We start from the raw sequence: 27,287 nt of genomic DNA on the forward strand, positions 1-27,287 counted from the left end.
TGGTGCTAAAAAAGCAAAGGGCAGGGACAGAGAGAAGAGTAAAGAGTTACAAGTTTGAAGTTGCCTAGAGCAAGGAGATCAGTTCTGAGCTTCAGTACACAGATAACTGCAATCAGCCCAACCCATTCATGCCATTCAAACCTCATCCTGGGCATTACCTAGTTGGCTGAGGACTTGGTTGAGTTCAAGCTGGTAATCTACATGCAGTTTGGGCATCTTTACCATGGTGGGCTTCTCCTTGGGGAAGCGGCTGTGCAGCTTGTCATGGCTGAGGTTCACCAGCACCTGGGAGACGTTCCACTTAAACTGGTTTGGGACAATGGCCACAAAACTCATGTTGCCCTTAAAGGGAAACCTGGCTACCTGGAAACAAACCAATCAGAAGAACTGGTGGAACAGGAAACAGCCAGGCAAAGACAATGAGGGCTCAGAAAGCGATTTGAACAATTAGCCAGGGGGAGCAGGGCAGCATGATGGGAATGGAGTGGCTGTTTATCCCAGGGAGACAGAGGTCAGACTGGAACAGATAGTGCTAATGCTCAGATCCAGTATTTATCCACAAAACAGGTAGAGACCAAAGATACGAGAAAAGACAAAGGTTTCCCTGTAACATGAACTGCATTTACATTGCAGTGGCCCTGTTTTGAAGAGATCCTCCCATTTTTCATGGGAGAATTCCATCTCCATATTGCTTCATTTCTCTCAGACTTATCCAAAAGGTCCATTAGGTCCCATCTAGTCCATCATCCCATGAATTTGAGGGCAAAGATGTTACAGCCTTTCAGGGAACGAAGGCAAAGGATGTTTGAAAAGAACTTCTGTGTCCTGCGTCTGTGAATCGGTATTACCCATCTCTTCTCATAGAACATGGATGCAGTGGGGGCATTGCAGTAACAAAGGGATATTCCCGTAGCTGCCCAGCAACACCCCAGACAGACTCTTACCTGAACCTCCAGGGGATCCAGAGTAAACCAGCTCAGGGAATATTTCTGAGCTTTCATCATCTCAACTGGAACTATGAACTGGTCATCAAGGTGGAATACATCTGGCCCAGTCTGGCTGGGATCAAACTCATGCCTCCAAAATCCTGTCCAAAACCATAAATTTATAATTAATCAAACTCAAACCTGAATGAAAAACAAAGGAAAGTGCCTGACAACACATCAGCAAACAGGTGAGTGGTGACTGGAGCAGGGAGAAAGAAGTGCCATAGCAGGAAGAATTGTGAGTGCAGGATGTCTTTATCCTCAGGAGAGGCTGTGTGGTGCAGTGGAATGAGCCAGCGCCTAATGGCATCCCCTCTCTGTGCCTCAGTGATGAGGGAGAAGACTGAGGTGCTGTGGGGAGGAAGTAGAGAATGCAAATGCAGGGTAAAATCAGTGATGGAGAAGAGAGACAGCTGCAGAGCGACCAGTAATTCAGGGATTGAGGAAGGAGGCCAGCATCAGTGATAGGGCAAGGAGCTCCTGCAAGTGTACAGGCCAGGCCCCTGACAGCACAAAGGTACTCAGCCCTCAGGGAATTAGAGGAAGACCAGGCTACAGTTGTGCTGGGCTGTAAGCTGGCCAGTACTTAGCAGGAGCACCTCAGAGCACCTTGCTGGGCACCTAATGAATTGTGTGCGACCTGGCTAAAAAGAGCAAGATGATGCACTGCCTCCTAGGGACCAGGACCAGCGAGGCGACAGGGACGCCGTGGGTTAGTTCTGGCTCCTGGGTCAGTTAACATGTGTAGCACAGGTGAGGAAGTCAGGAGGCTGCGCTGTAATGAGATTTGAAAACTAAACAAGGGGAACTGCATACATGCAGGAGGAGGAAGAGGGATCTAGCAAAATGGGGAAGAAATGAAAGGAGATTCCACCTGGGTACATGCAGCCACTTCACCTGGAACCCCAGCTAGTTCCAGGGGGGAAGGCTGGAAAGTGGGGACTGTGGAGTGCGCTGAAGCTCACCTTGGAAGTGGACAGCATTGAGCAGGAGCATCACAGTGCTTGCAGGGAGCTGATCCAGGAAAGTGGATATCTGCCCTTCAGTTGCCTCCTTTATCCACTTGTTTATGGCTATGAGGTCATTTTCATTGTTCCCAGACAGGATCATAGGCTTTGCCCCATAGAATCGTTCCGAGTTCTCCAAGAATTTCTCTTTAACCTCAAACCCTGCAAGGAAGGAACTCGACATGAGGTCATCTGGCCTTGATGAAACTCACTCAGCGTGTCAGAAGTGCAGTGTGAAGCCAGATGTGCTCACCAGATAGCAGGGGTATCCCCACAGGGAGTACTTCAGGAAACTAACAGGTGTCACTGTTCTATCAGCACAGCTTCTTCAGTCTGTGTGTGTGTGTCACAGAGAGTTTTATTTCAGCAGCCACACCCCAGTAGAAATTCCCCATTCCTGCCTCTCACCTTTCTGCAGATAGACGCGTGAAGCTACACTGAGCATGGACCCTGTGAGCTGCCTGCGAATGCTGCTCAGCAGGTGGTGGAGACAGGGCACTGATTCCAAGTGCAGCGCCTCCAGCAGGCGTTTCTCCGTCTGGTTTACTGCTCCTTAAAAGCAACGTCAGATTTGTGTCAATATCTAAGGGGCTAAGGGGCAGGTGCTCTGACCACCCCCCTCTGTGGCTGGGCATCTGATGTCTTCCCAGAGAGTCTCTGGTGGCCTGAGTATAAGGCGTGAGCAGCGCTACCACAGCACCTCCTGACTGGGTCCATGCTGTCCCAGCAAGTGAAACTGAGACCAGCCTCAAGTGAGGGTAACCTCATTCCCCTTAGTAAATAAAGCCAGAGGATTAACATTGGCTTAGTGTTTGCATTTTGGACATTGGCCATGGGTGCTTCTCCTAGAGGGAACATCATAGAGAGTGAAAGCTTGTGCTGTTTGAACCTAGTAATTTACCTAGTGCCAGCTGAGACAATGCCAGGGTGATGCTGAGGGGAGACAAGATCACATTGGGTCTGCTGGTCTCCATCTGGACCTCTGTCAGGAGATCGATAGTGAATTTCATCAGACCTTCTGCTAGCCTGTGTGTCTGCGCCTGAGACATGTCACAGCCTCTCTCTTGACCTTCTCCCTCCTCTTCAGAGGAATCAACTTCTTGCCCCTCCAGCACCTGCCTGTGCTCTTCTACTGTCCTGGTGACAAGATGGCCCTCTGAGCTTGTGAGGCCAGCCCCGGGGCTGGTGGTGCTGGTCGTGGTAGGAAGTGGCTGTGTAGGCCCATGGATGTCTTCCCAGGTGTCAGAGGTGGAATCCAACTTTGCAGCATTTGGCAGGGTCGGATCCACTACTGGCAGAAGAGTGGTGGTGGGAACTAACTGTGGATCTCCTTCTAAGGCTCCAGCCTCTTCAGAGTGCTGCAATGAAACAGAAGGAAGTTACATTGAGAGAAAGCAGGGAAACAGAGCTGCATTCCTCACTCTCTGACTGGGGCTGCAGGTGGCTTGTCACAGGGAGGGGATGAATGGGTCCAGTTCACACTGGTAGGGAGGCAGCATGCCTAGTTAGCTGGCACAGGCTACGTGCTCTGTGATTAAGCATGACAGGTAGTCAGTGAGAGGGAGGCTACCCTGAGGGAATTGATGAGCAATCTGAAAGATCAGCATTGTCCTGACATCTGAGCAGCTCCTATTAGGGCTGCATTGAAAAGCAGAGGGATCAAAGTCCCCTGACAATAGCAGCAACCAGATGATGACCTATAGTAAAGAGGAGGAGGATAAGGGACCTGTTGCAGCCAGTTCCGTCTCAGAACTTGTGTGTATTCTTTGACTGTGGAGTATTAGTGCCGAGGTGGCTGCTGTGTGTTGACACTGTACATCCCAGGACAGAATATGCTGAGGTAGTGACAGCATCACCCCTTGTGCCTGGGCTGCTCGGCCTGAAGCAAATCAGCCCCAGCTGTGGCCAGTGCCCGCCTCCTCTCTGTTACCTGACTGGTCAGTTGTGCTGAGGGATCCCACTCCAGGTTCTCTATGCTGGTGGCATTTTCCGCTGCAGGGCCCTGAAGGTTGAAAGTAGTTATTCAGGATTTCACATTAGCACAAACTTGGAAAATAGAAAGTGCCTTATTGCAAAGAAAACGGGCCAAGCCAGGGTCTTCCAAGACATTCAATCACTCTTCCTTGCCTACTCTCTTGATCTGTCCTGCCTAAGTGAAAAGATGGCTTCATCTCAGCTTCCTTCAGTTAAATATCTCTGGCTAACACCCTTCTCTTGGCACAAGAAGTCTCCTGCACCCCAGTTCTGTCTCCCTTCTTGTTCAGGCCTCCCTTTGCCTCTTCCGTCTGTGGCTCCAGCATCATCCTCAACCCCGAACTTTCCTCCTCTCCACACCTCTAGCACTGCAGATCTGCCTCACACCATCTGTGCAGCATTCTCTGTGGGTGTCACAGCCTCAGCATCTACAATGCTGGTCACTTCTCGGACCTAGCTGGCCCTCAGTAACTCCACCTAAATGACAAAAAACCTCCCTACAGAATAGCAGGGGAGAGAGAGAGACAGACAGAGGTTTCCTTGTGTGTATTTGAACAGATCCATGTGGCACTCAGGTAACACAGAGATGGGCACAGTGTAAGAGCCAAGACCGACAGTTTCAGACCCAAGCCTTTATTCTTTCTGGTCCACAGCTGGTAATTTCCTTTATCAGTTTTATGACTGAATAATTAATTCACTAGCCAGTCTCTTTACACATCAGTTTCTGTCCCTTATATCAGTGATTTGCAACCAGGAGTACGCATACCCCTGGGGTACGCAGAGGTCTTCCAGGGGTACATCAACTCATCTAGATAGTTTCCTAGTTTTACAACAGGCTACATAAAAAGCACTAGTGAAGTCAGTACAAACTGAAATTTCATATAGACAATCTGCTCTATATACTATACAGTGAAATGTACGTACAATAGTTATATTCCAGTTGATTTGTAATTATATGGTAAAAATGAGAAAGCAAGCAGTTTTTCAGTAATAGGGTGCTGTGACACTTTTGTATTTTTGTGTCTGATTTTGTAAATGAGGAGTTTTAAAATGGGGTGAAACTGGGGGTACACAAGACAAACCAGGCTCCTGAAAGGGGTACAGAAATCTGGGAAGGTTGAGAGCCACTGACCTATGCCATATGCTGGGCTCTCACTTCAGGCTGGGATTTTCAAACTGGCATGTTGGAGTGAGGTTCACTGAAAGTCAGCTGAGCTGGCCTGCCCAACCATATTTGGGATGCTGTGCATGTGGCAGACTCTGTACACAGGGAAGTTGGACAGCCCCATATTTTTGGCATGTGTTTGAAGGTGGCACTGGCAGGACTAGACCAAGCTGAGCTTTACAAATACCCCAGAGTAACCTCAGCACATCTTACCGCAGGGCTCTCCTGCTGGGCAGTGTCGTCAGAGGGGGGAGTCTCCAGCTCAAGGGCATGTGCCAAAGGAACCTGGAAGGAAATTAACTGAGTCAGAGTTGGGGGAAAGGGAAGAGGCCAGAGATGGATACCAAATAGCTTCCTCTAGGTTCGCATGAGGAAATCACTCCCCTCTGGCTCACTTCCTGCCATGTCCCTCCAAACCGGGCCAGAGACTAGCACGTCCCATGTGGTTCCCTTGGCTGACTGAAGCAGAGATGGTTCTAACCTCTTTGTAGAATGGATATAACAGAAGTGGAAGTCCTGAGGTGGGTGATGGAAATGATTAGAGAGAGATTGGAAAGACTGGGACTGTTTAGCTTAGAGAGTGAACAGGAGAGAGGGATGCAGAACAGTGGCTAGGATAGAAGATAGATTGAGCAATTCTAGATCTGCTCTCATGAGAGCAAGGAGGCAAATGGATGAAATCACAGTTCCTGATGAACTCCTGTAACTCACAGCCACTTGATACCATTCAAGCTCAGGGGTATTTATCTGGATCATGAGCACATCCACAGTCACATCAGACTGGATAAAGAAATCGAGGTCTATAAGCCCTTGTGTGTCAGGGCAGGAGCCAACAACTGACTGAGCGGGTGCTGAAGCAGCGTCCCATGGGGGCAGGTTATTCCACTGTAGTCTGTTTGGGGATTTCTTCAGAAGCATCTGGTGCCAGCCATTTGGAGATCAGCCTTGTTCTAATCCAGCCTGGCATTGCCTGCCCTGTTCCTGCCACTGCCCCCGGCTGACTGGGGTGAAGAGTGTGCTGACAGAGGAGATGTCCTGCAGGACGGGTGAAGGCAGTGCTTTGTGCCTGTGTCTTACCCCTGGGCTATCGTGCAGAGTGGACAAGCAGAGCAGCAGACCCCAGAGCAGCATCACGGTATTTCTGGAATACAAAAGCTGTCAGTGACACTCACAAGCTACTCCCTGGGTCCTCTCTGCTCCCAGGGTGCCTGTACTGTGCCCGCCCATTATTACAATGAGAACAGCAACAGATTATGAGCCCAGAGGAGAGGAAAGGAAAGCAGGATCCAGGAGGAACAGACACAAACTGCTGGGAAACCAACGCAGGGAGACAGCAGCGGCAAGGTGAATGATGCTGAAGAGAACAGTCCCTGAAGCAGCTCTGGAGTCCAGGCCCAACACCAAGGCACTGCAGCCAGAGAGTTGACCAGGACCCAGCACTGATGCAGTGCTGTAGCTGTGCGCAGGAGTTTATTCTCCCTGGACACTTGCATTTCTAACCCCTCTCACCCTCTTTTGGCTGAAGAGCAAATTGCAGTTGCCTAATGATTCCCACATGAAATCTGTCCCACACAACCCAGGGGGAGGCCCAGCTTCTCCACTCTCGCCCATGCACACAAAGCTGAGGATAAGGGACAGGCCTCTGGCTGACAGTCAGAGACAGTCCCAGCTCTGCTGCTGCTCTGTGCCTCCATGGGGGACAGTGATACTGACCTGCCTTTTAGGGAGCTGCAAGGATTCAGCAGGTGCTGCCTGTAGAGGGTTGTGGATGGGTAGTGCAACGTCAGAGCTGATCACTAGTGTTGCCCCCTCAATAGCTGGCCTGCAGCACAGAGCCCTCCCTTTCCCGCCACTCACATAGTCCCCTTACAGGCAAGCACTGCCTCTCCCACTGATACACTCTTGTTCCTGTCACTTGGGGGGCCAGGCTCCCTGCCAGTGCCTCAGGCATGGCCCTGCCCACTCTCACTGGCCTACACCTCGCTGGGACCCGGTTCCAGCCCCAAGCACTCACCCTGGTCTAGTGGGAGTCATTCTCCTACTCCTTGATCAGGTAAACACCCAGCACCACCCCCAGAACAGAACTGAATTCCTGGGGGGAAGCATCAGTTTGCCAGGCAGTCCCTAGCTTAACCTGGAAAAGCTGGGCTGCAGCCCTTCTCCAATCGTATGTGAAGAGCTGGAGGGCATTTCCCCCACCCCCAGAAAAAAATCCAACAGCTGGCCCCACATGCAACCCCAAACTCCAATCCCTGAGTCCCCTGGCCCTCCGCTCATTGTTGAATTCTCCACCCCCCACCCACTAGGGCAATTTCACACTGTGCCCCCCCGCACTGGAGCAGTTCCCCCCAGTTTATTGCCAAATCCTCCCTGCTCCAAGTTCCTCTGCCCCTTACCTCGGTTTGCTAAGCATTTCTGTTGGTGCAGGCACCCTCTCTACCCAGCCGATGGCTCTGCATGGGACAGATGCAGCCCCTTGTCCAGCCCACGCTTGCCAGGCAGCGACAGGCATGACCTTCAGCACCACCCCTTATTTGAAGATTTTTCCCTTTCAGCAAATATTGACCCTGTACATCCGGTTAAACATTTGTTCTGGGATGGAGCGAATTGGTGTTTTTCTGTGGGGCTCTAGGTCGCTGCACCCCGAGGACAGCTGTGACCCTGATTTTACCAGCTTATGTTACTCCTGAAAGTCCAAGAGTAGAAGTAACAAGTGGAATCTTTTGTCTAATTGAGTCTCTCCCCCTTTGTGCCTGTGGGGGAGTGCAGAACCTTTACACCTGGCCACAAACGGGAGAGCCAAGGTTTGGGATTTAATGGCTTTTGGGTTCCTCTCACTGCCACTATTCCTAGAGTTTTCTGTGCGAGAAACTTCGGCTTGCTAGTCTATCTATCCCAGCCTCTCCTCCTGCTGCAGAAAACATGGGATGTCGCCCTTTGACACATGGCCAGGGCCCAAGTTGCTGGCTGCAGTGTGTCCAAGCAGGAAGCGGAGTGGCCTCAGCTTGGGCTGAGCTGACACCCTCTGGGCCGTGCCACACATCATGAAGGCAGCAGCAGATTCATGCCTAGAAGAGTTGTGTTTCCCCACCAGCAACAGTGTTGTGAGCCCTTGACACACGCACACCAGAAAAGCCCTGACTCCAACATGGCAGGATGGTCTGATGGGAAGCGCACAATCCTGGGTTCCATCCTGGCACTCTCACTGGCTCGCTATAACCTTGACCTGAGCTTGCCCTCTGTACAGTGGAGATAATGATCCTCACCTGTCTCTGGGGGTGATGCGGCCTCATGCATTACTATCACTGTTGGACTAGAGTGCTAGAGGGGTGGAGAATTTGAATGGGACCATAGGGCCTGAGCCAGGGCTGTGCTAGCTGAGTCTAGGCTTAGAGCCTTCGAGCGAGGGCAGGAGGGCTGCTGTCCCCTCCCCACACACATACACCCTGGAGTAGGTCCTGGCCCCTGCAGTGACTACAGGGAGAAGCCTTAAGAGGTTGGGGAGGGTAGAACAGGTGAAAACAAGACAGTCCTGAAAACTGTCACCAAAGACTGTTTTGGGACGAGTCAGTGTTCTGTTGGGAAGCTGCTTTGAAAGGCCAGGGAGGGGGAAAGGTGCTCTAGAACATACTGAGGTAGAAGTTGGATACAAGGGTCAGCAGTACAACCTACTCCAAGTTGGCAAGGCAGAGGGCTGCTCAACGGCACCCCTTCCGTCAGTGCAGCCTACATGAGGAGAGCTGGCTTGGTTCTTTTCAAGTCACTTCTAGAGCAGAGAAACTGTTGGCTGCAGAGTAGTCACTTTGCAACCCTCTCCAACAACCCCATTTCCCTCAAACACAGCCACAGACCACCTCCACCACCCAGGTACATCCCCTGCCTTTCCCTCAAACACATAGCGCCTCCACCATCCAGCTACACCCCCTGCCTTTCTCCCAAACACACACAACATGCAGCACCCATTTCCACCCATAGACTAATAGATTCCAAAGCCAGCAGGGACTGTTGTGATCATCGAGCCTGACCTCCTGTATAACACAGCCCAGATAACTGCCTCCAAATAATTCCTAGAGCAGAGCTGTTAGAAAAAAATTCAATGTTGATTTAAAAATTTGTAGTGATGGAGAATCTACCACCAACCTTGGTAAATTGTTCCAATGCTTAATTACTCTCATTGTTAACATTTTCCAACTTATTTATAGTCTGAATTTGTCTCACTTCAACTTCCACCATTGGCTCATGATAGACCTTTCTCTACTAGACTGAAGAGCCCATGGTTAAATATTTGTTCCCCAAGTAGGTCCTTATAAACTATAATTAAGTCAGCCCTTAACCTTCTTTTTGTGAAGCTAAATAGATTGAGTGCCTTGAGTCTATCCCCATCAGACACATTCGTTAACCTTCTTGTGGCTCTTCTCTGACCTTTCCAGTTTATCAACATCCCTCTCGAGTTGTGGGCATCAGAACTGGACACAGGATTCCAGCCGTGGTCACACCAGTGCCAAATACAGAGGTAAAACAACTTCCCTGCTCTTACTTGGGATTCCCGTTTAGGCATCCCAGGATCACATTAACTCTTTTGGCCACAGCATCACATGGGGAGCCATATTCAGCTGAATAGCCGCCACGACCCCCAAATCTTTTTCACTCACTGCTTCCCAGGATGTGGGATGGGGGACTCTAAGTATGGCCTACATTCTGTGTTCCCAGATGTGTACATTGACATGAACCCATATCAAAACACATATTGTTTGCTTGCGGCCAGTTTACCAAGCGATGTAGATCACTCTGAAACAGTGACCTATCCTCTTCGTTATTTACCACTCCTCCAATTTTTGTGTCTTCTGCAAATTTGATCAGAAGTGATTTTGTGTTTCCAAGTCACAGATAAGGATGTTAAATAGCATAGGGCTAAGAACCAATTCCTGTGGGACCCCCCTGGAAACACACCCACTTGATAGCAAATCTCCATTTACAGTTACATTTTGAGACCTATCAATTAGCCAGTTTTTAATGTTTAAAATGTACCATGTTAATTTTATATTGTTCTATTTTTAATCAAAATGTCACGCAGTACCAAGTCAAACACCTTACAGAAGCCCAAGTATATTACATCAACACTATGACCTTTATCAACCAAACTTTGTCTCATCAAAACAAGATATCAAGTTAGTTTGACCAGATCTATTTTCCATAATCCCTGTATTGATCTGCATTAAATTACATTACCCTCATTTAGTTCTTTATTAATTGACTACCATAATCAGCTACTCCGTTATTTTGTCTGTGATCAACATCAGACCAAAAGGTTAACTCATTTACCCTTTTTAAAAATTGGCAAATATTAGTCATCTTCTAGTCTCCTGGAACTTCTTCAGTACTCAAAGATTTTGAAAAATCAACATTAATGGTCCAGCAAGCTCCTTATCCAGCTCTTTTAAAGCTCTTAGATGCAAGTTATCTGGACCTGTTGATTTTAAAATGCCTAACTGTAGTAGCTTCTGTTTAACATCCTCCAGAGATACGAGTGGACTGGAAAGAGTTTTATCATCACCCTATGATGAGACTGCATCATGTTTTTTCTCCAGTATATTTAAAAAACTCCTTGTCCATTGCTGTCCATAGATTTCTCCTTGCATACCTTGGCTTCCCTTATCAATTTTCTACAGTTCTTACCTTCTAAATTATATTACTAACAGCTTCCCCTCTTCCATTTATTATATATAAAGTACACACACACACGGAGTTGTTTTTTTGTTTTTTTTTACAGCTGCCTTCACTTCCTCTCTAACCCAATTCAGTTTTTTGATCAGCAGAGCCTTTTTTCCTGGTTTGTGGCTTTTTTTGGTCATCTACTAAGGGGTTCTTAAATGATTCCCAACTATCATTCACTGTTTACTGATTAAATTCTTCCTTGCAGGTGATTTGGTTCATACTTGTTTTCAGCTTAGTGAAATTGGCCCTCTTAAAGTACCAAGAATATATATAACTGGTCTGAAGTTCGTCACATTTATAATGTGCAAGGACAATAAACTCGTGATCATGCCCACCTAAGCTACCATTAACTTTTAGTTTTGTGATCAGTTCCTCTATCTGTTAAGACAAGGTCTAATATAGAATTCTCCCACGTTGACTGCAAGTTTTTGAGTTAGGAATGTTTAGAAAGTCCCAAGGATGTTTTAGTACTAGCAGCATTAGAACACCAGCATGTGTCACTCAGACTGATGTCCCCCAGGCCTGTGCAGGTTTTTTCCTGCGTTACAGAAAGGTGCGTAAGGAGGCCATCATCCTTTTCCCATAAGTAAAACTACTGCCCATCTTGCCCCAGCACATGCATGCAGCCACACCGCACAACCCAGCACCACACACAGAAAGGCTCCTCTCATGGTCTCTTTCAAAGGGTTTATTGGAATTAATATTACATCTATTGCAAATGGTTAATAGGCAACAAAGGACAGAGCTCCCCTCCCCTCCCCGAATGGAGGGAGAGCAAGGGACTAAGTGCTCATCTCCCCCACCCTCCATCTGCAAGCATAGGGCAGTGGGAAGTAGAGACCCACCCCACCAGCAGTGGGTAGCCCCGGGACTCCCACCTGGGCAGCCCCGGGACTCCCACCTGGGCAGCCCCGGGACTCCCACCTGGGCAGGATGACAGCCCTTCCCCACAGTCCCTAAGCTCCACCCAGAGCCAGCAGGAGTTGCCCAGTCTCCTTCCCTCCACCTCCACCAGGTGGAGTGTTAATCTCAGGCCAGGCCCCTCTCATCAGGCTCCCAACTCCTCAGCACCATTCTGCAAAGTCTCAGAGTAGCTCAAGAGACTGAGAGGGAGCCTGCAGGAGAACGAAGCCATGGGGTATGGACAGGCAGCTACCCTCACTGATGGGCCCAGGGAATGCCCTCTTCCTCCCCGACACAACTCAAGCACTGCTGCCTGGAGAGGGCTGTTCTAGCCACGGAGTTCTGGGGCAGAGGGCAGCACTTTGTGGGTGCAAGGCATGCTGGGTCCTGCCCCTCGCTGTCCTAAACCTGTAGGGTAGAGTGTGAGGTATGACAGCAAAGAGAGGCTCAAGCTGCCCTCCTCGGTGAGCCTGAACTCCACCCAGCTCAGAGGGGGCCCTGCCTTCGAAAGGAGCAGCCAACAGCCTCATTCCAGAGCACGCAAAAGAAATCCCCTCCCTGCCATCACGGGGAACATGGATATGCCTCTTCTGGGACAGGAGCTAGGGAAAGACGTACATTCCCCCCCCACTCCAGGAGCACGCAGAGATTCGGGGCAGAGGGCCTGGCTGGGAGCCTGAAACCCCCCAGACAGGTCTAGTTCTTGCCTTCCCTGGCAGCTGGGGCTGCCCCACCCCTCTGTAGGCACATTCCCACCCTCAAAGAGGGGGTAAATGGCTGGCTCGGCTACCTGCCACTGCCCTAGGATCAACGAGAAGCCACAGTGGGTGCTGGGAAGGGTTCCCAGATGGATGCCATGGCAGGGGTGGGGTTGTTAATAGGACTGCAGCAGACTATAAAACAAACTGAGAAAAAGAACCCATGTCCCTTCAGCCCTCACCTTCCAGGACAACCAAATAGCTCAGTGCCCTACAGGCCCCATAGGCGAGCATGCCCAAAACCAGGCAGTTCCCAGGCTCAGCTGGCCCCACCCCTTTGTGACTTTCCAGCAATTCTGGGCTAGAGTGTGGAGGGCAGCGGCTGTGTTTCTCTTACCAAGCGCTTCCTCTCACTCCTGTGCTGGAGGGAGGCGGGAGAACACCCAGAGTCTACCCTTCTCTCGAGAGCAGCTCAGTCCTGGGCGAGTCAGGCACACACGGTGTGGAAGGCTCCAGGCCTCTTGCAGGGAGCTGATGCTGCCCTGCAATGCCCAGATTTCTCCCGGCAGCAGTGGAGGTTCCTCCATTATGGCTTTTTCAAATGCAGGCAGGGGTTGGGGATGATTTACTGAGAACTCCTTAACAAGTATGCTCCCCTGTATCTTGTATCCCGGAGAAATACCTCACCTCCTTTCCCCCATGAGTGAAGATATTGGCCTTACGTGCTACTACCAGAGCTAGTGGAACTGACTGCACAGGGCACCAGGCAGATAGGCCATGGAGGCCACTATGCCAGGAGACGTATCACTCCATTATCAGAACCCAAGAGGAGATGACATTTAGTGGGCAACACAACCAGGCTGGTCAGGGTGCCCCGGAAGTTCTCTGAGCTCAATTTGGTCGTGCTGGTAGGGAAGGCTGATGACTCCAGCATGGAGTAGACGCCAATCTTGTTGGCCACAGTGCCGGTCACCACTTCACTGCCGTAGAGGTCAAAGGCATGGATGGGGTCAGAAGCAGATTTATACTGATGCAAAGGCTTCTGCTCCAGTTCCTTCCAGACAGTCAGGGAGTGATCAGAAGATGAGCTGATTAGCATACTGCCCTCTGCAGCCTGCAGGAGAGAAAGTGCCAATGAATCAGTGTTTCTGCACTAAGACCACCCCTTGCCTGAGAGCCCAGCTCTTCTCTCCCCAGATCACAAGATGCTGACCCTGCAAACAGGAGTAGCACTGAGCTCCTCTCACCAGGTCACCTACAGCATCTCTTGCTGGCAAAACCTTGTCAGTCCTAGACACCCTCCCATCTCAGGCTCATGAGTGCAGTCTGGCAACTGGCATTCTCCCAAGGGACTAACTACAGCGTTCATCTCTGCCTTGTCTGACAGCCCTCTCCCTGCACATCGGGGGCTTGCCCCTTCCTCTGTCAGCCTGTTACTATCACAGAGTGGGCACCACTGCCAGACTCTCTCCTCCCCAAGCCCAGGTCCCCAAAGCACAACCCTGCTCAGGGCCCAGCTGAGACCATGCAACACACTGCACTGAGGAGAGCAAAGGGCTGGGGCCGCTGCACTCTGGCTACCAGTGCAGTGAGAGAGTAAACAACCCACACAGGTGAACTTTGTTTAACCTGAACTGGGTCAAGGACACAAAAACGCCAGTGCTGCTCCCTCAGGGCAGGTAAATATGGACAAGAGTTACTCATTAGAATGAGGTCCTGAGCAGGGAGGGGCTGCAAGCCTCAGGGAGAGAGCAGCACTCTCCCATCCTCCCCAGCTCATGTGTATGGCCTGCCCCTCACAATGTCCACACCTGCTCATCAGCAAGGAGACCAGGGATCTGCTGGCTCAGACAGAACGTGAGCTGGAAGAACCTAGTGCACCAAAAGTCACTGACAGCCCCAATCCCAAGGCAAAGCCCTGGGAAGGGCACGACAGGGGTGGCCTTAATATAAAAAATAAGTCATCCAAGAGCTGAAAAGACTTCTGAGGAGTGAGGGAAAGATGACAAATGGGCATGTCTACCCACTGCCCTCTGAATACTGCAGGAGCCACCGGCAGCAGGACACCCCACCACAGCCCTGTTTTTCCACTGCCGCAAGGCTCAGCAGGATCCGCACAGCCAGCTCTCAGCCTTTAGCGCCGTCTGTGGTCCCCCACGTGCAGGGCAGCCTGAGCCCTATTCCAGCCTCTCACCTTTATCTGCAGGATGTCTCCCTCATGGGCTGGCCACCCCCTCAAGATGAGCCCAGTCCTGGTGTCCAACAGCACAATGAATCCAGATGAGAAGCCAGCCATTACACTGCGCCCGCTGGGACTGACAGCCAAGCAGCGGATTAGCCCAGCGCTCACGCCACTGGCCAGGCGGAACTCGTGCTACAGGAGACAGGTACAGGCAGGAGTAGCCCCAGTTACTGAGTGACAGGAGAGGATGCAGGGAGGGCCTGGATGGCAGGCCTAGCTCACCAGCCTCCCCTTGTGGGTACCCAGGCACGCACGGACTGGGAGTAGCAATAACTGGTCATACAAGCACCTGGGAGGTAGGTACAGGTCAGGGAGAGGGTGGCCCACAACGTCTAGAGATAGCAAAGACCCCGGTACCTGTAATCCTGGCTTCCTGTGATCAATGAAGCGCAGCACAGAGTCTGCACTGGCCACAGAGATGCTGCTGTAGGGAGAGGGCATGGTGGTCACGGCAGTGATGGGAATTTTGCTGTCCAATGCATCAAAAGTCCGGAGAAGTTTACCTTTGAAAAGAACAACAAGCTGAGTGCACCAGCGCAGCCTGCCTACCTCACAGCAGCAGGGCAGGATAACTGCTCCTGGAACCAAAAGACAATTCCAGTCCTTGTGTGCATCTCATCACTGCACTGCTGCAAGGACACCCATGATGTCAGGAGGGCGGTGAGGGAGAAGGAAGGGAACAGAGCAGTCTCTAGGGGAAAATCATCTGGAACCAGCAACCCAGGACACCTCTACTCCAGTCTCCTGCCTCTAGTGGCAGACTAAACTTGCTGCTTCAGAGCAAGGGACCCCTTCTGTCGTATAGGTAAGACTCTGCCAGGAGCAGGAGGAGAACAGAATCACTCTGTCTTACTCTGCATAGAGGCCCCAGCCAGCTGTTCCTCATGAAATGGAGAGGGCAGGGCTGGATTTCCTATAGGTGCAGATGTACAGATTTAGCCTGGTCCTTCTCCGTAAGTGTAAGCTGACCTGCTGAGTACAGCTCAGCCTCTCACTCTTCTCCTGGCTTCTCCTCTCTACAAACACTGCACCAGCCGACGCCCCCTCACCTGTGAACTGGTCCCAGACATGAACAGTACCATCGCAGCTCACCACCTGCTGCGGGGCCTCCAGCTGGCTCACGTAGAAGACAGATTTCTTGTGCTGAGCATACGTGAGCCGTGGCTGCGTCTCACTGGTGCCATCCCCGGAGTTGTAGAGGGGCCAGAGGCAGACAGTTTTATCTTTGCTGCCACTCAGGAAGAAGTCCTCACAGCTGAGTGGTGCCACACACTTGATGGCCCCCGTGTGCCCCAAGAAGCTCTGCAGTTTGATCTGGTGGAAGTGGAAGCGGGGGTCATGCTGGCTTACCCCGATCTCGTACTGCCAGTAGGCCAGCCAGTTCCCACACAGCATGTGGGCACTGCGGGGCAGATCCTGCTTCAGGGCATTCTCCTCACTGGCAGAAGAGGGGCAAAAGCCATCAGCTCTGAGGCTGAAGCAGAGCGAGCCAGAACTCGCATGCTGTGTGTCCGCAGGGACTTGAATGCGGTTTCCCACCAGCATGCTCCCAAAGGTGCCCGAGTGACTGTCTTCATGGTGATCGGAACTGGGTTCGCTGCCTCGGGCATCCTGGTCCAAGCAGGCTGTGCCCAGTGCTGGCTCCTGACTGACCAAAGGCAGGCTCTTTGGGTTCACGCTCTCCAGGTACAAGTTGGCCAGTCCCCCAACCAGCAAGTGGTTAGGGACAATCATCCGGATAACATCACCTGAAAGTACAGAGCACAGCTCTAGGAGAAGGAACCTCTCCCCAGCCTCCCCATCTCCCTCAGCAAGAGCACAAGGCTCACAGAGCATCTAGTATTCTGCTGGCCCAGGGCCCGCTCCAGATACCATCACCTACATGTCCTTCCTGGTCAGAGGGGCAGGGAGATCTTCCATCCCCTACAGGAAGGGCAAGGCCCATATGATGTCCTAAGGGTTTATTCCTGTCTGTCAAGGCTCATGCACAGAGCAGATGCTGCACTTGGACCCCAGGCCAGGCATGTAACACAGAGTGCAAGGCAAGGACTGTTGGCATGAGGCCCCAGCAGCAGAGAGGAGGTAGCTGAAGCATACCTAGCAGGCAAGAGAAGGGGACATAGGTGGTGTAGGCCATCTCTGGGCTAAAAACTTTCTGTAACTCTGCCAGCGTGGCGGGGTCCAGGGGCAGCACTCTCCCATCTGAGAAGGGCACCTCCAGCTCAGGCATCTCACCAGGGCTCAGTGACTCTGAAGACAGACCCTGAACAAGAGAAGACAGATGATTTCCAGCGAGACCAGCCCCTCACGCATGCCATGGGCACCAAGGGCTGCAATGTCCTTGTGCCCACAGCCCCATGGGGAAGAGGGAGACAGAAGCCATTGACCGTCACTAACCTGCTCTTGCAGTTCGTGCAGCAGCGAGAAAGCCCCAAAGAAGGTTCCTACAGTGTCACTCAAGTGCTGCTGCACCATCTCCTGACCAATCCGCAGGCAGATCAGGGCAATTAAACTGATGGTCTTAACACACAGGACAGTGCGGGCCTGGGCACCACTAGGGAAACTGAAGAGAACACATCAGTCACCATCCCGCCCCACAGACCAACAGTGTGCACCCATTTAGTGGTTCTTGCCCTACAGGTGCATAGGGGAGGGACAGCACTGTCAGAGAGCTCCAGAGAGATGAACTCAGGATTGGCATAAGGAGAGCCCACCAGGGAGGGATGGGGCAGAATGGCAGCATGAGCCCCCATAGCCCTGAGCCCACCCCTGCCCAGGAGAGCTTTATCCCAACCCTTTAGATTGCACATGACTTTTTAATCCACACCAGGCAGAGGAAATGCCAGAGTTTGGTGGGTGCCGATTGGTCCCTGGGAGTGGTGGCTCTCTACACGCACCCAATGGCAGGCGAGGTCAGGAAGCCCAGTACTGGGAGCAGGACGTCCTGGCTGATCTTAGGGAGAATGTCCATCAGGGTGGTATCTGAAAGGCATACGATTATCTTCTGGGTCAGAGTCACAGCTGCCAGCAGCCCAGCCTCCTTCCTGCTGTTTAGTCGGCCAGAGCCAACCCCACTGCTAGGGGCAACCTGGAGGGCAGAAAGAAGAGTCGAGCAGCCGTAAGCTCTCTCCATTGCCACCTCCCATCCCGTGGTTACCAGCCTCCCTGCATAGGTTGGACAAGCCACATTCTGGAGCAGTTCCCAAGGAATTCATGCTTGCACCTCTCAGCCTCCAGAGGAGCTTCCCACCCCTGCTCAAGCACCGAGCCCCACCAGGGACCAGCAGACTTCAGGGGAGAGGCTGAGCCCAAAGCCCTCATCTGCTAGAAAGACCCTGAAGCCAGGAGGAGGGAGAGTGGTGAGAACAAAGAACTTCAATTCCATGGTACAGACAGTGTCTGCCTGCAGGACATTAAGGCCTGGAGTCTGAGTGGAGGAAGCAGAGAGAAAAGGATGCCCTGACCTGCCCCAGCCTTCAGTTTGCCCAGCGCACAGGCCTGAGCACCACTGGGCCATGCCAGGACACTAGCAGAACATCCTGGGAACCGGACTCCTGGGCCAGTGTCATTCAAATGAGTGATATAGGATTTCAGTGCCAGCTCCTGGACCTGCTCCATTCTGAGGGGCCAGTCCAGCATGCTTCAGAGCTGGAAGAGCAGCCTCTGCCCAGAACCCCCGAGGTCAGACTTGGAATGTAAGTGACCATTTTCTCTGCCTTAAGGGCACTATCTACAGCAGAGCTCTGGCCACAGTTACATCGAAAAGCTTTTAATAATGCTAACACCAAAGGCATCCTTTCTAGATTATCCGCCCTTCAAACCATGCTCTTACCCAGGGGTGGCCACCCTGAGCCTGAGAAGGAGCCAGAATTTACCAATGAACATTGCCAAAGAGCCACAGTAATACGTCAGCAGCCCCCCATTAGCAGATCCCCACTCCCAGCACCTCCCACCCACCGGCAGCCCTGCCGATCAGTGCCTCCCCACCATCCCCGCACCTCCTGATCAGCTGTTTCATGGGGTGCAGGAGGCTGGTGGGGGTGAGGGAGGAGCGAGGGCCTAGCAGGCTCAGAGGAAAGAGTGGAATAGGAGCAGAGCCAGGGCTTGAGCAGTGAGTACCCCCTGGCACATTGGAAAGTTAGTGCCTGTAGCTCCAGCCCCTGAGCCAGCACCTATACAAGGAGCCACATGTTAACTTCTGAAGAGCTGCATGTGGCTCCGATGCCACAGGCTGGCCACCCCTACTCTTACTCAAGACTAAGGGCAGAGACCTGTTCACACTGAAAATGGGAACAATTCTCGGTGGCAGCTTCCGATCATAAGCTATGTTTCTTCCCAGAACAGAGAGAGAGCAAGACAGACAGACAAGAGGCTAAAGCAAATCAGCTGTTAGCAGCTGGAGTTATGTTAGCAGCTGACTGGAGAAATTGAGAATCCCCTCCAGGGCAAATGGCTCACAGACAGCTGGTAGGGAAAAAGGGTTAACTCAGCGACTCCCAGGTTCCTATGCTGACCACTTGCATGCTAAAGCTGCTTGAAAGTTTCCATAAAGTTTTTATTGAAAAGTGGCCTTTTTTCAAAACCAAATTTCCCCACAGAAATACAATCAGCATTGTCAAAGTTTTTCATGAACTGCTGTGCCATTCCCCACCCACAATTTTTAATCAAAAAATGTTAGGAAAATGGTTACTGAAATTCTTCATGCAGCAAGAGTCTGTAAGTAGAAAAGTAACAAACTATTTAAAAGAATAAAAATGGGTCTGTTTTGAACACCTCAAAACAAAATCAAGGTTGATTTTTTTTAAACAGGTTATCATTTTTTGATCACCTCTACTGAACACTTTGCCAAATAATCAACAGGAGCAACTAAGAATTTCAAACCAAGAAGCCCGCAAATCTTCCTAATCTTTCAGTATGGGGAATTGAGAGGCAGACGCCTTCAACCCCTCCTGGGCCTGTCCCACATGTACGGAGTGCAGAACTCTTACACCAAGAGCTCCTGGAGAGCGAGGGTTTCCAAACAGGAAATCCCTACATTGCACCCATGGGCATCACTGACAGGAAGTAGGAACTCACTCCTGGAACAGGTAGTTCTGGCTCTGGCTGCATCAGCAAAGTGCTCTCCCTGCCAACTCCCAGCCAAGCAGCAGCCCAGTAGGACACTGCTCAGCTTACAATGCCCAGGATTAAACACAGCGAAGGCATGTGCTCTGGAGACTAGCAGTGCTCTCAGCGGCACATGATAAGGGCCTGTGCTGTATATCATCCCTCCCGTGTGCGTGCAGCTCAACATTTGATGCAGCTCTCACTTCATCACATGTATGAACAGCTACAAGTAAAGGAGAAAGACAGGGCACTGACCAGGTAGCTGATGTAGGGCAGGTACTGATAGGTCAGAACAGGCTCTCCATACAGGTATGCCATATATATGAGACAGGCCAGGACCGGCTTGGACACCTGGTCCCCCAGCACTGGTCGCTTCTGGTAGATGTTTCCGGCATTCAGGGGACTGTTCTCCTCATTGCTTGGTACAAACTGCTGTCTGGTAGGACCTGCCAGAGAGACAGCTCAGTGAGCTGAGAGAGACACTGTGCTGAATCCTAAAGGGCACATCCACCCCAACACTCAGATGCGGGGCCTGTCCACACTGCCCCTGCCCCCACCCTCCAGCCATGCAGGTAGGTCTGCACCTTCCAGGGGAGGGCAGCATTCACAGCATATTGCTCTGTGGCACAGTCAGAGGAGCAGCCCTTCAAAGCACCTCTACAGCAGGTGGACAGACATTACCAATATAGCAGGATGTGAGGAGACGGAGCAGGTTCCTAGCAATGTAACGAGATGTCACAGTAGGGCCCAGTTTGGCCGAGAGCCACCTCACCATCTTACAGGCCGTGTCTGCAAAACAAGAGCGCAGAATTGGAGAAGGAGCAATAACATACCACTCTGCAAGCTGCCCAGACCCTGCCCATGGGACACTTAGAGCCTCAGTCCTCACCAGAGCTCCCCACATAGCTGACTCCTGACCTGCAGCATCACTTGGGCTTCTGTCAAGCACCCTGCCAACTACATCAGCCAAGCAGCAACATCAGGACTCCATCTACCACCCTATTAAAGTCTCCATTTGATAGGTTCAGATTTGCTCTGATTACCTTCCTGAATTCTCCAGGAGCACGTCCAGAGCTGGTTCCAGCTCCTCCTGCACAGGACTGGCTTCCCATCTCCCCCTTCCATTGCTGCACCAGGCACTCACCACCTCAGACAGACAGTATCTAAGTGCAGCTCTTACCCAGGAGAATCGTCTGCTCTTTATCTTCAGAGTGGTCATGCAGCTCCTGCTCATCCCCCTCCTCTGGCTCACTGTGATCATCAGCCAGGGCAGCATCCATGGAAGCACCAGTGCCCCCTGACAGGGTAAGCTCTGTAGCAACTGTGGCCTCCTCCTCCTCCACTTCCACCTCCTCCTCTTCCTCTTCAGAGTCTTCACTCTGCTTCAGGTCCTGACTGCTGTCCACAGACTTCAGGCTACTCCTGTCCTTCTGGGAATCCCCATCTGCAGGTCTGTCCTCTCCCAGTGACACTTCACTGGCGCTGCTTTTGTCACTCAGCCGCCCGAGGCTAAGCAACTCCTGCTCCTGACGCTGCAGGGACTCGCTGACATAGAGGCCACTCTGGAAATCCTCGTTCTCTGGCAGATAGGCCTGGTCGTGGAAGCTGACTCCAGACATGTAATCCAAAAGGTCGAGTGCCGTGGAACCATGATCCACATCCATTTTGATCTCTTCCCCAAACGCACAGGAAACTGGACTGCCTCCTCCATTCTCCTCATCTTCTGCCGTTCCCAGAAGGGACTTACTTTCTTCCTGGGAGCTCTCAACGCCAACAAGGATCTGCAGGATGTGAGCCAGCAGATTAGAGAGGAAGGACTGCAGCCCCAGACGCACCATTAACTGAGCCACAAAGCAGTCTGTGTACAGGTAAAACCGGCCATGGAGGCAGCAGGGATTCTCATATGCACCAATCAAGGGCTTGAGCAGGTACTTGTTTGCATTCTTGGGGCCCAAGGCTTTAGCTATGGGTTCAAACAGGTACCAGGCTGTATAGACTGCAGTGTTCTCCTCCGACATCAGAGATAAGATGAAGGGCAGCAGGATCTCCAGGCCTTCAGGAGTGATTTCACAGAGGATCCCCTCCAGTTGCTGGCACAGCTGGAAAACAAGCTCACGGCCTTGACTCTCATCCTCCACTTTCTTTGACTGGTAGGTGAAAATGAATTTGTGCAGAGATGGGAAATATGGAGGGAAGGGAACAACTGAGCTGAAAGGGCTAAGGAACTGCGAGGGGCTGGGTGGTGGGAGACCCTGGGAAACAGGGTTGTACTCAAAAAGCTGGACTCTGTTCTTGGCCACCTTGTTCTTTAGAAGTCTCCCCTCAGGCATGTTCAGCTGCAGCAAAGTATCCAGCATGTGCTGGAGTGGGGCTGGGATCTCCTTCGGGTGATACTGGCAAAGATTCCGAATGGTCAGGAACCGCTCCAGCAGGGATGCATCTGGCTTCAGGGTGCGTACCCTTGGCGCAAACACAACCTCAGCTATCAGAACTCCCAGTGCCTGCATGTCTCTCTGGAAAAGATCTGAGAGGCCCAGCGGCAGCTCCATCAGCGGCTGCTCCATCAGCTCCATCTCACTGTTTAAGCCTTTAACTAAGAAGTTGTCCAGTTTTTCCAGCTCCTCCAGGGCCTGGACAGGATTAAAACCCTCAGGAAGCATAATCTTCATCTTTTCCCTTTCAGCTTGAGCCACACCAGGCTTACTCCTTCGATTAGGCCGGACACTTGAGGTTTTGCCTTCTGTAGCGTAGGCAGGGAGGTTGGAGGGCTGAGCTGAAGGCGTACAGGGACAGGGCTGGTCAGCGGCTCTGCCAGCTGCAGGAATGGAATCCAGAGCTTCAGTGCCTTGCTCCAAATCATCCTCACCGCTGATGGATTTTTCGCCAGACCAGCTGGTTTCACAAGGTGTGGCTTCCAAGACCAGCCCATCAACTCCATCACCCATCTGACCCTGGACATCCTCTAGGACTATTGTCTCTCTGGCATTCTGGATGAGAGGTCGAGCAATGACTGGTGCTTCAGCAGAAACGTATGCAAGTCCCACCATACGTCTGGGATGTGGCTGGTCAAAGAGCTGCACCACTCCATAGCTGGTCAGATGGGTGTGGTTGTCTACCAGATGGAGGCAGACGTTTTTCTCTTTGACAGCATCCTTCCCCAGCAGCTTGTAGCCAAAAGTGAGGTCAATCCAGTGGTGGAGATCCTGAGAGACCTCTCCGCTCTCCAGCAGCATGCGATGGACTTCAATGAACTCCTCATAGGAGCTGCACCAGGATGGCACATCCAGGTCAGGCATGTCAGAATGAATGGATTTAAAGATGGTGGGGTCTGTGTAGAACTCAGGGATACACTCATCTGGAGTCCAGCTCTGCATGCGCTCCATGCTGGCTGGATATTCGTTTGGCTCCCATTGCGATCTCACATGACAGCAGAGCACAGCCTTGGGTGTCCTCCGGGCAGTGTAGACGTAGTAGGTGATGTCTGAGAGGACATCGGAGATGTGGTGGGGCACATGGAGCTGTTCTCCACTTGATCCTCCAGCTGCAAACGCCTGCTTGGTCATCTCATAGGTGAAGTCCAACTGCTTGTCTCCTTTATTGAGGCGGAACTTGGATTTTCTTAGGTCTCTGAACTTGCCATTTTTGGTGGTGAAATCCACCACCCAGGGGAGAACTGGGTGGTAGTTGGGGTCTCCCATTCTCCGTCCAGACAGGCGATTCAGCTGCATAAGGTAGTGGAAGTTACTGACTCGCCCATGCACCCAATCCAGCACAAGGCCCCTGAGCTCCTCCTGGCAAGCTATGCACCTAGCCTCCTTCCCAGTCCACTCCACAGCCCTGCTTTTCTCAGCCCTTTGTTCTTCATCAGCTCTCAGATCCCTCTCTTCCTCCTCCAGTTTCTCATACTCGCGGAGGTTAATTCTGAGCTGGCTGCACAGCTTCTCATCAACTGCCACATCACGAAGGGAGACGGGACCACATGCCAGCCCCGCTTGGTGACAGGCCCTCATGGCCTGCAGGACATGGAAGAGGATGAAAAGGACCTTGGCATGGCTGTTGGTGAGCTTCGCAGGGCTGAAGGTTACAATGTCATGCAAGCAATACTGCACATACGGGTAGATGATGTATAGCATGTTGGCTGACTCCAGAAGAGCTTCTGCTTGGAGGATGTTTGGGCAGGAGGACATCCCCTTTGTGGCTGTAGAACAGTCTTTGCCAGTAGAGGCATACTGGACGCTCCTACCCACCTGGAGAAAAGGGCAGCCATAGATCTTCTGAAGAGCCACTCTGAGCAGGTCCAGGGCCAGCACTGTGGGTGGCGTGTGAGCATGACAGTACGGCTGCACATACAGGCGGTGAGCTCTATGCCACAAGTTTCTATAATTCTGGGAAGCAACATTCTGCATGAACCCATGGAGTGTTTCCAAGCGCCCGTTCCGATCGTCCTGCGCACTGTGGTGCAGAGTCAGTGGATAAGCCAACCTCTCTTTCCTCAGACCATGGATTTCCACTCTCGTCCAGCCAGCAGGCAGCTTCTGCACAGAGTGCTGAAGGAACGTCCTCACCTCCACCTCACTCAGCCCCTCAGGCCGGGGGCACAGAGTGGGCAGCACCTTGCGCTCCTTCAGGCTCACTAGCCACCTCACCGGGACAAAGGCAATGAGATGGGTCCCCTCAACAGCAGCAGTGAGCTGCCGGTGGTCAATATTCAGGTCTTTTTCCACTCTCCTAAGGAAGCACTCCATGCTGGTAAGGCACTGGCAGAGTTCCACAGCTCAGCAGTCTCTGCAGGAAACAGACACACTTTAAATGAGACAGGCAGCTTGGAGGCTGCGATTCCACCCATCCCCCTGGGGCTCTCTGACTCTCCTGGGTCACAGGGCAGATCTACACGCCTGGCAGCCCAGGCAGACAGACTCACGCTAAGGGCTGGGGCTAGCGCTGCTGGAAGCAGGGAGTCCAGTGGCTCAGCATGCTGGGGGCTAGTTCAGCCTCTGCCTTTCCCAGACTAGCTCAAGCCCTGCTCGTGCGAGTCTGTCTGCCCTGATTGGGAAGCTCACTCCCCGCCGCAGTGTAGACAGACCTAGGAGCTCCTGAACGGGGGTCGCCTGAGGCGGGTGCCTCACCCCTCTGCCATGGCCACAGGGCTAGCCAATCTGCGCTCAGGAGGGCGGCGGCAGCGCCATTAAACCTGGGCAGGAGCGGCACACAGGCCAGCCCGGCCCCGGCCCCCCGCACCAACCCGGTCGCTCCCAGCCCGGCCCCGGCCGCGGCTCCCCGCACCAACCCGGTCGCTGCCAGCCCCACACCAGCCCGGCCCCGGCCCCGGCACCAACCCGGTCGCTGCCAGCCCGGCCCCGGCCCCGGCCGCGGCTCCCCGCACCAACGCGGTCGCTGCCAGCCCGGCCCCGGCCGCGGCTCCCCGCACCAACCCGGTCGCTGCCAGCCCCACACCAGCCCGGCCCCGGCTCCCCGCACCAAGACGGTCGCTGCCAGCCCAGTCCCCGGCCCGGCGCTCCCTGCGGCAGCCGGGGGCTGCGAGGAGCCTGGGCTCGAGGCCCGGGGAAGGGCCGGCGGCTCTAGGGGACGCGCGGCGGGGCGAGGAGCAGCCGAGCCGGGCCCCCCCGCGCCGCGGGCAGCAGCAGCCCCGAGCCCGGCGGGGGACACGGGACCGGACCGGGCCGGCCCCGCCCTCACCTGGGGCCGCGGCGCGGGGCTGCCCGGGTTGGGACGGGCCCGAGCCCTTAGCCCCAGCGGGCGGGGGCGGCCCGGGCCCCGGCCATGTTGGATCAGCTGATGCTGGTCACATGAGGCCGCTTCTCCGGGAAACAAACTCCACGTGGCGGAGGCGCCGGGCCCGGCCCCATGTCCCGGCGGGGTGCGCAGAGCCCCGGGGCGGGCCTTGGGGCCTGGGGACGCGCTAGGGCTGCCCGGGGGAGGCCCGCGGTGTTTGGGAGCGAAGAGCAGCCGCAGAAAGCGGCCCGCGCCAGCAGCCCACCGGGGAGGCTTATGATCGTCCTTAGTTCTGGGTCCCCGCCCCTGCTCCGGGCCCAGGGGACCCTAATTTCTAGCATACAAAGGGCCTGAGGTTGCAGCTGGGTAATGCTAGTACCGGGCCTTTCCCTTCAGCCTTGAGCTCCCGCACAGGCTTGCCCCTGCGCCCACCTCCTTCACCTGGACACCGGGGGCCCACGGGTGCAGCCCCAGAAAACCAGCGTTCCAGTACTTCGCACGTGTGACCCCACTCCGGCTGCTGGGCACAAGCTGTGTGCTCTGCAACATCCTGCTGAACAGACTCGTTTCTGGTGCTGGACAGGGACAACCTTCCCCAAAACAGGGGTGGCCAGCTTAAAACCAGGTGAACGGCCTGCCTAGGGCCCCCTGCCCCTCCAAAGGCATGGCAGCCTCCACCTTTATCCAGCTTCTGGGGCCATCGCCACAGGGCTGCCGGATAGGTCCCAATAGCAATTCCCTACATGTCTGGCCTGCCTCACCTTGGACAGCGTCTTTTCATTCCCCAGCCTGGCCTGAGAAAGGGAGAGAACAGGTCCAGAGACAGGCTACTAGGATGATCCGAGGAATGGAAAACCTGCCTTATGAAAGGAGACTCAAAGAGCTTGGCTTGTTTAGCCTGGCCAAAAGAAGGCTGTGGGGGGATATGCTTGCTCTATATAAATATATCAGGGGGGTTAACGTTAGGGAGGGAGAGGAATTATTTAAGTTTAGTACTAATGTAGGCACGAGGACGAATGGGTACAAACTGGATATAAGGAAGTTTAGACTTGAAATTAGACCAAGGTTTCTAACCATTAGGGGAGTGAAGTTCTGGAACAGCCTTCCGAGGGAATAGTGGGGGCAAAAGACTTTTCTGGCTTTAAGACTAAGCTTGATAAGTATATGGAGGGGATGTTATGATAGGATAGTTTAATTTGAGCAACTGATCTTGGATTATCACCAGATAAGTCTGCTCAGTGGTCTGCGGGGAGATGTTGGATGGGATGGGAACTGAGTTACTGCAGAGAATTCCTTCTTGGGTGCTGGCTGGTGAGTCTTGCCCACATACTCAGGGTTTAGCTGATCACCATATTTGGGGTCGGGAAGGAATTTTCCTCCAGGGCGGATTGCCAGGGGCCCTGGAGGTTTTTTGCCTTCCCCTGCAGCGTGGGGCATGGGTCGCTTGCTGGTGGATTCTCTGCAGCTTGAGGTCTTCAAACCAATTTTGAGGATTTCAATAACTCAGTCCTAGGTTAGGGGTTGTTATAAAAGTGGATGGGTAGGGTTCTGTGGCCTGCCTTGTGCAGGAGGTCAGACTAGATGATCATATTGGTCCCTTCTGACCTATGAGTCTATGAGTCTATGAGAAGCCGCAGCAAGGGTGAGTATTCGGATGATGCTGTATAGAGAGAGACTGCTGTGCAAAACAAGACACTAGTGCAGGACCCATTGGGTTGTATGGCTGTGAGCCACACTGGGCCAGAAGTGGTCAAGTCA

The 27,287-nt window shown here is 52.9% G+C and overlaps 3 protein-coding genes across 5 annotated transcripts in view; 1 reads left to right on the top strand and 2 right to left on the bottom strand.

Annotated features, from left to right (window-relative positions):
• LOC127037570 (protein ABHD15-like) overlaps window positions 1-27,287 on the top strand; it is a 48,808-nt gene that overhangs the window by 13,271 nt on the left and 8,250 nt on the right. The window contains exons 2-3 of one of the 3 annotated variants that reach the window (XR_007770394.1): window positions 9,563-9,645; window positions 11,053-11,181. The gene's annotated coding sequence lies outside the window, so the exon portion shown is untranslated. Of the gene's footprint in view, window positions 1-9,562; window positions 9,646-10,206; window positions 10,845-11,052; window positions 11,182-27,287 lie in introns of those variants that run through there. The other 2 variants (XR_007770395.1, XR_007770393.1) reach the window with 2 other exon arrangements.
• The window catches only part of SERPINF2 (serpin family F member 2), a 52,769-nt gene that overhangs the window by 2,190 nt on the left and 23,292 nt on the right, over window positions 1-27,287 (bottom strand). Inside the window, exons 2-10 of the mRNA XM_050929474.1 lie at window positions 7,529-9,134; window positions 6,210-6,273; window positions 5,346-5,417; window positions 3,924-3,995; window positions 2,895-3,351; window positions 2,402-2,545; window positions 1,952-2,155; window positions 945-1,087; window positions 159-363 (exon numbers count right to left, since the gene is read on the bottom strand). Coding sequence (XP_050785431.1) covers window positions 159-363; window positions 945-1,087; window positions 1,952-2,155; window positions 2,402-2,545; window positions 2,895-3,351; window positions 3,924-3,995; window positions 5,346-5,417; window positions 6,210-6,273; window positions 7,529-7,644 — 1,477 coding nt within the window. The 5' untranslated portion in view covers window positions 7,645-9,134. The remainder of the gene's footprint in view (window positions 1-158; window positions 364-944; window positions 1,088-1,951; window positions 2,156-2,401; window positions 2,546-2,894; window positions 3,352-3,923; window positions 3,996-5,345; window positions 5,418-6,209; window positions 6,274-7,528; window positions 9,135-27,287) is intronic.
• Window positions 11,521-25,578, bottom strand: WDR81 (WD repeat domain 81). The gene is made up of 12 exons (XM_050929466.1): window positions 25,494-25,578; window positions 20,977-24,581; window positions 20,478-20,585; window positions 20,052-20,242; window positions 17,588-17,778; window positions 17,088-17,253; window positions 16,788-16,953; window positions 15,740-16,438; window positions 15,048-15,193; window positions 14,643-14,822; window positions 11,772-13,562; window positions 11,521-11,725 (listed from the first exon to the last, which is right to left on the bottom strand). The coding sequence occupies exons 2-11, from the start codon at window positions 24,539-24,541 to the stop codon at window positions 13,236-13,238; spliced, it is 5,739 nt and encodes a 1,912-aa protein (XP_050785423.1). The 5' UTR covers window positions 24,542-24,581; window positions 25,494-25,578; the 3' UTR covers window positions 11,521-11,725; window positions 11,772-13,235.

This window comes from Gopherus flavomarginatus, chromosome 19, assembly GCF_025201925.1.
Source record: "Gopherus flavomarginatus isolate rGopFla2 chromosome 19, rGopFla2.mat.asm, whole genome shotgun sequence".
NCBI classification, from domain to species: Eukaryota; Metazoa; Chordata; order Testudines; family Testudinidae; genus Gopherus; species Gopherus flavomarginatus.

Excerpts from the sequence above, each read along its gene's own strand:
- WDR81 (XM_050929466.1), bottom strand. The coding sequence starts at position 24,541 with ATGGAGTGCTTCCTTAGGAGAGTGGAAAAAGACCTGAATATTGACCAC. Across the intron at positions 17,779-20,051 it reads TGCCCTACATCAGCTACCTG|GTTGCCCCTAGCAGTGGGGT; the intron begins GTCAGTGCCCTG and ends TCTGCCCTCCAG. Across the intron at positions 13,563-14,642 it reads GAGACATCCTGCAGATAAAG|GCTGCAGAGGGCAGTATGCT; the intron begins GTGAGAGGCTGG and ends TCTCTCCTGCAG.